Raw genomic sequence first — 10086 nt, forward strand, 5'->3', positions numbered from 1 at the left:
GTCTATAAAGCAGACACTCGTAAAGAAGACAGTCTTCCATTATTATTATTATTATTATTATTATTATTATTATTATTATTATTATTAATCCAGAAAATCGTTTATTTCCAGCTCTTCGGATTTGTAAAGAGAACGTTTCTAAAGTCATACCTCAGTGGATTCTGCAGCTGAAGGAAACTTACGTTCTGATCGAAGATTTCATACGGTATATGAACAACAGCATTATAAATGTAACCAGCACCGTAACCAGTAATCTCACGAATGCCAATGATAACAATAGCGTTACTAATTACTCTACGAGTCAAGTAACTAATGCACTCAATATTAGTCTTAGTATCACCGTTGAACGTAATAATTCTTTTACTAATCATACTATTGGAATAACAACTAAAATGATTTCAAACTTGGAGAATTCTACTTTCGACAAGAGCACTTCTGTAGAAAATTCTAATCTTACCCTACTGAATGCTAGCTCTTTAACACCTGTTAGTAATACCATTCCTGTAACTTTGTCTTCTCCAAGCACGCTGAACATAAACATTGTGAATTCCACTATTGTTAATTCCACTGTTGAAATTAATAGCACTCCTAAAAATTCCTCTCTTTCTAGCATTTCAAATATAAATTTTGTGAATTTTACCGTCAGTGGTGACAGAACTACTAGACACAATTCTACTTCTTTTAGCACCATTGGTAACAATAACAGCATTACACCATCAAACAACATTGAACCCTCAAATAATTTAATTGAAACGGGTCTAATCAAAAACATAAGTGAACCTCCAAAGAACTCCTTAAGGAATGCCAGAGGGATAAAAGAACAACATCATTCTATTTTCGAAAGCAGTTATGAAAACGAAATTGCAGTGAGGAACAGGAATAGAAGAAAAAACCGGTTTGGGAAACTCAATGAATCCATCTCAAAGAGAGCTCTGAATGGCTCATCAGAAGACAATATGAACAATACTTCTGGTAATGGTAAACCTACATTCGTCTCCTACGATATTCGCTCAAGAACAATTACTATTAAAGGCAATGCTAACATCTCTTGGCTAATCATTAACTACAATAATGGACAGAAAGATAATTTCTCTATTGATATCAGTAACTTGAACATTGGTGAAAGGTTTACTGAAACAAAAGTCACTGGCAGGAATATGCCAAGTTATGTGAAGAACAACCTAGGATATGCCAATTGGGCTTCGAGTATGAGGAATCAAGGTGGCAAATACATGATACACAATAATCCTCAGAATACAAGATATAGGGGTTATCAAGAATTAAAAACAGAACTGTTTCCTAAAGAGCCCAAAATGTTGAGGTTTTCAAAATTATTGGACAAAAATTCAAGAATTGTTCCTGAGGGAAGAGGTTCTGTAATAGATAGTTCTAAACATACTAAAACACAGAAAGAAAGGGAAGACTTTGGTTCGAAAAGAAATGGCAAAGCTTACCAGAAATCTGGAGGTATCATCTTTGAAAAGGAATCTGGAAATCTTATCATTCCAATTAACAATAACATCAGCACAATCGTCATTAGCAATGGTGATCATACAAGCTTGATAATAATCAATGCTGATAATACAATCACTTTTATAGGTGACTACATAGACAATGATATATCCTTAACACAAAACTCATCTTATCAGAATCTCTTTTCGCCTTCAACCTCACCAGTAACACAAGGAATGCATCATACCCTGTCATCATTGGTGTCCTCGAATCCAGGAACAGAAAAGGCAGAATCAAGAAGTTCTAAAAGTGGAAAACCAACACAGCCAATTGTAATTACTGCAGCAACTCTAAGGACAACTGTCCCAATTCTCCCAGTTCCACCATCTAAAGAGACACCATCTAAAGTAACTACAGCATTGCCACAGAGGACTAAGGCATCACCTACCCAAAATCAGCATCCGACATCCCAGATCACTACAGAAAAAGTAATAGCACCTATATCCTTTACAAAGTTGATATTTACAGAAAAAAGACCCTCACCAACAATACTTGGAGTTACTAAAAATGAAGAAATAATGCCTCAGACAGCTGTACCTCCACCTATAGCAACAACAAAAATAGTACCCCAAATATCATTGATAGCAACAGAAAAAATACCATCAACAGCAGCGTCTGCAATAACTCTAAAAACTGAAAAGTTGTATGAAACTGCCGTACCTACTGCTATGTTGATTACAGAAAAATTATCCAAAACCACAGAACAGGGAATAGTTATAGATGCTGAAAAAGATATTACAACAAAGGCCCCTGTAGCAGAGGTAATTCCAGGAAAACTTCCCAAAACAACAGCCTCCGCAACAACAGCAGTACCAGAAAAAGACCACACACTACCACTACCTACAACAGGAATAGCAATAGAAAAACTACCAAATATTCCAGTACATGCAACCACTTTAGCGATAAATAAAACCCCTAAGACAATCATACCTGCAGGTATTGTGTCTTCAAAAGTGCCTACAACAACTTCACGCAAATTCTCTGAGGCTAGTGTAACAATACCCCCAATAGTATTTTCAATTGCACCAGGAAAAGAAGTAACAAAATCAACAGTGCCTGAATCAATGGGAACAGAAGAGAAACCCCTTTCGAAATCTCCATGGGTAACTATAAAAGCTACTCAAAAATTACAAATGACAGCCGATGCAGTAATTTCAATTCCATGGAAACCACCTGAGCTTTCATCGCCTGTTCCAATATCAAATCAAGAAAAAGTTACAGTATCATCAATACCAGTATCTGCCTTAACCAAAGAAATAGTACCCTTAACAAAGGTACCCAATATAATTGTTACTAAAGACAAGAAACCTTCATCGTCTGAAAATGCACTGGCATCATTGACAACAGATAAAGTACTCATAACAAGGGAACCCACGATGACTGTAGCTAAAGCTGATAAGCCTCAAACACCTGACCATGCACCGACAGTTGCTGCAGATGGGATACTTAAATCTACCATACATGCAGCACCCTTAATGACAGACAAAGCACCTATAGCAAAGGTGACCACCCCAGTGTTTGCTAAGGATAAATTTTCGAAATCAACGGCAGTTGAAGGTAAAACAACAATAAAATCCGTACCTTCAGCAGTATATGTAGCAAACAAAGTCACTACACCTTCAGCAGTATATGTAGCAAATAAAATAACTACACCTTCAGTTTCTTTAGAAATGACAAGTAAACCGAACATAAATAAACCAACCGTTCCTGTAGCAATAGTCACTAAAGACAAAATACCTTTACTATCTGAAAATGCTCCAGTTATGGCAGTAGAGAGCATACATAAATCAACAGTACATGAAGCATTATTGATAACAGACAAAGTACTTGTAACAAGGGTACCCACGGTAACTGTAGCTGAAGATAAAAAGCCTCAAACACCTGAACATGCACCGACAGTTGCTGCAGAGGGAATACTTAAATCTACCATACATGTAGCACCATTGATAACAGATAAAGCACCTATAGCAAAGGTGCCCACACCAGCATTTGCTATAGATAAAGTTTCGAGCAAAACAACCATAAAATCCGTACCTTCAGCAGTATATGTAGCAAACAAAGTCACTACACCTTCAGCAGTATCTGTAGAAAACAAAATGACTACGCCTTTAGTAGCATCTGTAGAAAACAAAGTGACTACGCCTTCAGTTCCTATAGCAATGGCAAGTAAACAGAACATAAACAAACCAACAGTTTCTGTAGCGATAGTCACTAAAATTGATATGTCTTCACTTGCAGTAGTTACAGAGCAAGCATCCAGAAATAACAAGACTGTAGAACATGTGGATATAGATAGAAATCCCATAACAGGAATGCCTGAAACAGTGTCAGGCACAGAAAAAGAAGCTGAATTTGACCAACATACAGAGAAAGTGGCCGAAATGACACCACCCGTACGATCGAGTTTTACAGATAAAGAATCAAAATCAGAAATCCCCGGAAAATTAACAACCACAGATAGAATACTTACAGAAATACCAGCATCTTCGGGGATCTTATCTGAAGGGCAACATTCCAAATCGGAAATTACTCAAACAGACCAACATATAGAGAAAGTGACCCAAAGGACAACACCTGTGCAGTTAGTTCTTACAGATAAAGAGTCAGAAAGTGCGACAATTTTAGGAGAAGAGATGGTCCACAAAAATACGCTAACTTCTATCCAACTAGAGGGAAATAAAGTTCCTTCTGCAGCACTACCTCCTGCAACTGAATCTAGGGAGAAAACTCTCAAAACGACAGTACAAGCGAGTGGTATAAATGCAGGGGAATTATCGGCAATATCAATGAATCCCGCAGTAACGATAAAGAATGGACCCAAAGAAGTGGTAAATGCCACTGAAGAATTTACAGCAAGGAGTACATTGCCACTAAATAACTTGGTGTCGTTAGATAATAGTACAATGATCAGCAGTGATGATGACCTTAAGAATTTTAATGTAAGTACCACCATACAAGAAAAAGCTAATCACAGTGAAAGCAATATACAACAAAGCTCAGATCCCCTTCAGGGAAATGTGCAAGTAATCAACACTAAAGAAAGCGTGAACGACAGCGTTGCTGGTTTAGTAACACCAATCAGTTTTCTAAACACCAGTAGTAATACTAGTAATTTTAGTACTGGAAACACGACTAATGGTGAAAATAACAAGTACTTAGTTCCAATGGCAAAACTTGAATCATTGTTACTAGAAAGCTTACGCTTGACCGAGACAGTAAAATCTCTTGCTAATAACAGACTTCCAGTTTCAAGTTGCCCAACAAACCAAATCAGACAGATAGTTTTTGAACTTGTAAATAATTATAAAGTTCTACAGAGATTGGATAAACTATCAATGAATATAACGGAATTGCTGAAGATTAAAGCAAGTATTTTGAATACTTTATCTGGAATCAATGCCTCTTGTATTAAGCTCACTGGTAATTTTTGTTTAAACAATGTGGAGAGTACAATGTCTACAGCATCTTTTATACTAAACAGCACAACTATTATAAACAATAACACTATCTTTCCACAAAATATTTCAAGTGGTAATGTAACAGGTCCTAGTCAAATATCTACAAGTCGTCCTTTGAATAACAGTGTTATTAATGACATTGAAAATATAACTAAGAGTAATTTATCTAATGGAAGTAATAACAGTACGATTGGTGGAGTTAACAGGACTGATAATCCTGTTATTAACAACACTGGTAGCATTATTAGCAGTAGTTCAGATGGAGGAAGTATTAACAGCACGATTATTGGAGTTGACAGGACTGATAATACTGTTATTAACAACACTGGTAGCATTATTAACAATAGTTCAGATGGAGGAAGTATTAACAGCACGATTGTTGGAGTTAACAGGACTGATAATCCTGTTATTAACAACACTGGTAGCATTATTAACAATAGTTCAGATGGAGGAAGTATTAACAGCACGATTGGTGGAGTTAACAGGACTGATAATCCTGTTATTAACAACACTGGTAACATTATTAGCAATAGTTCAGATGGAGGAAGTATTAACAGCACGATTATTGGAGTTAACAGGACTGATAATCCTGTTATTAACAACACTGGTAGCATTATTAGCAATAGTTCAGATGGAGGAAGTATTAACAGCACAATTGGTGGAGTTAACATGACTGATAACACTGTTATTAACAATACTGGTAACATTATTAGCAATAGTCCAGATGAAGGAAGTATTAACAGTACAATTGGTGGTGTTAACAGGACTGATAACACTGTTATTAACAATACTGGTAACATTATTAGCAATAGTTCAGATGGAGGAAGTATTAACAGCACGATTGATGGAGTTAACAGGACTGATAATACTGTTATTAACAACACTGATAGCATTATTAGCAATAGTTCAGATGGAGGAAGTATTAACAGCACGATTATTGGAGTTGACAGGACTGATAATACTGTTATTAACAACACTGGTAGCATTATTAGCAATATTTCAGATGGAGGAAGTATTAACAGTACAATTGGTGGAGTTAACAGGACTGATAATACTGTTATTAACAACACTGGTAGCATTATTAGCAATAGTTCAGATGGAGGAAGTACTAACAGTATTAATCCTGTTATTAACAACACTGATAACATTATTAGGAATAATTCAGATGTATAAAGTAAAAATAGTACTTACAGTGGCAGTGGAGGGACTGATAAAACTGTCACTATTAACAATGAAAACGTTACTAGGAATAGTTCTGTTGGAAGAACTAGTAACGGAAATAATAGTGGCAGTTTCAGTTCTCATAACGATGTTATTAACACTGCTGAAAGCAATATTAGAAACAGCTCAGCTGAAAGAAGCCAGTGGAGATAACCGCACTGAAAGCATTATCATAATTAATAACGAAAACGTTAGTAACAACAGTTCACTTGGCGGGTCTATTTATAGTAAAAATTGTGTGAATAGAATTGCTGACAATGTTGTTAATAACACTCATAACAGTATTAGGAACGGTTCACTTGAAGGAAGCATTACCACTGAAAATTAGAATAACAGCACTAATAACAGTTATAGATAACAGTGATAACTTGAATAGTAACAATTTATCTGGAGAAGCTAAGATAACAGCACTGATATCAGGTTTATCCGTGATATCAGCAACAGTTCACTTGGAGAAAAGCTTAAGGGCTGATTCACACCTGACACTCACGCTCACGCTCACGCTCACGCCCAAGTCACGGTCAAACTCTCAATCAGCTCATTTTACTGGCACGTTCACATATGCCGCTCAACTTAAGCTCTCCTGAGCTCAGTTTGTTTTGTGTTGGTTTGATTTTTCGGCTCTAGAATTAGCGGGTATAGCTCTCGCTCAAGTTTGAGCACGTTCAAAATATCTTTTGCTTTGATCGTGAGCTTGACTGTGACCGTGACTGGAGTTGAGCTCAAATGATTGACTGGATGGGTTGAATACTCTGCCTGTTTATCATTAACGAATATTTGAACGCGATCAATTGCGTGCACGTGAGTGTGAGTGTGAGTGTCAGGTGTGAATCAGCCCTAACAGTACAAATGGTGTGGAAGTCAAAGGCGGGTTTACACAGCCGAACGGTTTTTCAAACGTGGTTCAACAGACAAGTGTTTGAAGTGATGTTCGAACGCATGAACGGGGTATTTGGGAACACGTTCATCGAATGGTTCTTAACATATGTTAACATTGTGACATTAGAATGATAAAAAATGGTGTCTGGGTGAATAAAAATTCAGTCTGAATTAATTTGAATTATTTATTTCTTTACCTAGAGATCTATAAAGATATTGTTGACATATTTAGTTCTTCCACGAAGCTCTCCTGTGGGGTTATCCACGCAAGCACAAGAAGATGAAGATGAAGAAGAAGAAGAAGAAGAAGGCTTCAGAGCCTAGAGTTCCTACACAGTTAGAAAAAAAAAACGTGATTTTAATCGAAAATTTTCCGTAAAAATATACTGTTCTCAGCTGTATTTCAGTTAAATACAGCCACCTTAATTTTACTCTACTTTCTTACAACCTTTTATCGGTTGGTGACCGTAATATCAATCCTTGACGTCAATATGTCCGTTTTTTAAAACAGTAAATGCCTGATAGGCTTGCCTGCCTTAGCAAGACCAAGCGCGGCTAGCGGCGAGGTTAGCGACAAGAGGTAATGGCGGCAAATTAAAGCCTTAGTATCTTATGTGGGTGGCCAGATAGGAGGCGCGGGAAGCCTCGCGCCTCATCTGGCCACCTATATAAGATACTAAGGCTTTAATTTGCCGCCATTACCTCTTGTCGCTAACCTCGCCGCTAGCCGCGCTTGGTCTGGCCGCGCCTCCTATCTGGCCACCTGCATAAGATACCTAAGGTTTCAATTTGCCGCGGGAACCTCTTGCCGCTAACCTCGCCGCTAGCCGCGCTTGGTCTGGCCGGGCCCTTACTGTGGTTCTGGAATCAAAATGGCGCATTGTTTCGAAGTTGGTGCTACTCTTGTTTTATAGATGTAAGCTACTCTATTAGGGCCTTGGAGATCTTCTCCGGCAGGAGGGGAGTGCAGACAGTAGTCTGAAGACGCATGAAAGTTTAACACAGCCTACACTGAGACTCTAAAATTTAGCTATGGTAAGCAGTTCTTCTAGGAGAAGGATACTCCTAAATTAAACCATTATTCTCTAGTCTTGGGTAGTGCCATAGCCTCTGTACCATGGTCTTCCACTGTCTTGGGTTAGAGTTCTCTTGCTTGAGGGTACACTCGGGCATACTATTCTATCTCGTTTCTCTTCCTCTTGTTTAGTTAAAGTTTTCATAGTTTATATAGGAAATATTTATTTAAATGTCATTGTTCATAAAATATATTATTTTTCCTTGTTTCCTTTCCTCACTGGGCTATTTTCCCTGTTGGGGCCTCTGGGCTTATAGCATTTTGCTTATCCAACTAGGGTTGTAGCTTAGCAAGTAATAATAATAATAATAATAATAATAATAATAATAATAATAATAATAATACACTGTTAAAAATTTGCCGTAAAAAAACGGTAAAAACCTGGAATAAATGTTGCCACTCATTTACCGTTATAAAAACTGATATATAAACGTAAATAAGTGATATTAACGGTCACCAACCCGTAAAATGTGATAACAAAGTAGGGTAAAATTACGGTCGCCTTTACTCTACTGAAATACGGCTCAGCGCCGTATAATTTTACGGACAATGTCCGATTAAAATTAAGTTTTTTTTTTTTTTTTTTTTTTTTTTTTTTTTTTTTTTTTTTTACAGTGTACTGCTTCAGTAATCAGCAGCCACCAATATTTATCTTCTAGGTGAACAACTCCAGCATATCAGAAAAAAAAAACCATCCTATGGAAATGCTTTGTCATATACATCAAAACATATTCCTCCAAAATTCTAGTCTTGAAGATAAGCAAAGGTGGGGGAAATCAGAAACGTGCTTTCGATAGAAAATTGAAGCCACAAATTATTTAACATTTTATGAGAATTGTTTAAGAGAGATGCATTTGTGATGCACCGATTTTTTACTTATGGAGATGACATTTATCATACAAAGAGTTGATTAAAAGGGGGAAAAATGGCTTTCTCACCACACTGTTAAGAAAAGAAACCGTTATTTTAATAGGAAATTCTCCATAAAAATATACTGTTCTCAGCCGTATTTGAGTAAAATACAGGCGACCGTAATTTTTACCCTACTTTGTTATTATCTTTTACGGGTTGGTGACCGTAATATCACTCCTTTACGTCAATATATCCGTTTTTAAAACGGTAAATATCTAGCAACATTTATTAGGGGATTTTTATCTTTTTTTAACGGAAAATGTTTAAGAGCGAAGGCAAACTTATCATTATGTTCGTGTGGAAAGGTAGTAGGTTGTCCAAGATATCAACCACCCGTTGAGACACTACCACTGGAGTGTTATTGGGTCCTTTGACCAGCCAGATTGTACTAAATTGGATCCATCTCTCAGGTTACGGCTAATTTTTTCATGTGCCTACACATACACCGAATAGTCTGGCTTATTCAATACAAATTCTCCTCTGTATATTTTCTTTGTTGAATTTATTCACATAACTGGTGACTGACAGTATCTATAGTCAATCCTTTTTAGTGAGGCAGGTTTACACCGATTCGCAGGGGTGCCCTTTTAGCTCGGAAAAGTTTCCTGATCGCTGATTGGTTAGACGAGATAATTCTAACCAATCAGATAGCAGGAAACTTTTCCGAGCCAAAAGGGCACTGCTGCGAGTCCGTGCAAATGCGCCTCCTTAGAAAAAATTGAGTATAGAACTCCCAACATATGAAAGTCTGACTAGATATATAAAATGAATTATCCTATTATTATTTCAGTCAGAGTTTACATCGATGAATAAAATTTCCTTTAGTTTTGACACCTGTAGTTGGCAATATTTCATTAACAAGATAATATAAAGATATTTTATATCTTATCACACATATCTTCCTAATTGTATATTATTATTTATTACTTTCCTACATTATTATTATTATTATTATTATTATTATTATTATTATTATTATTAACTAAGCTACAACCCTAGTTGGAAAAGTAGGATGCTATAAGCCCAAGA

At 36.6% G+C, this 10086-nt stretch overlaps 1 protein-coding gene across 1 annotated transcript in view; it reads left to right on the forward strand.

Annotated features, from left to right (window-relative positions):
• Positions 1-6166, forward strand: part of LOC137634598 (uncharacterized) — a 21615-nt gene extending 15449 nt beyond the window's left edge. The window contains exon 8 of the mRNA XM_068367048.1: positions 112-6166. Coding sequence (XP_068223149.1) covers positions 112-6143 — 6032 coding nt within the window. The 3' untranslated portion in view covers positions 6144-6166. The remainder of the gene's footprint in view (positions 1-111) is intronic.
• Positions 6167-10086: the final 3920 nt, after the last annotated feature.

The sequence above is a fragment of the Palaemon carinicauda genome, chromosome 45 (assembly GCF_036898095.1).
Source record: "Palaemon carinicauda isolate YSFRI2023 chromosome 45, ASM3689809v2, whole genome shotgun sequence".
NCBI lineage: Eukaryota > Metazoa > Arthropoda > Malacostraca > Decapoda > Palaemonidae > Palaemon > Palaemon carinicauda.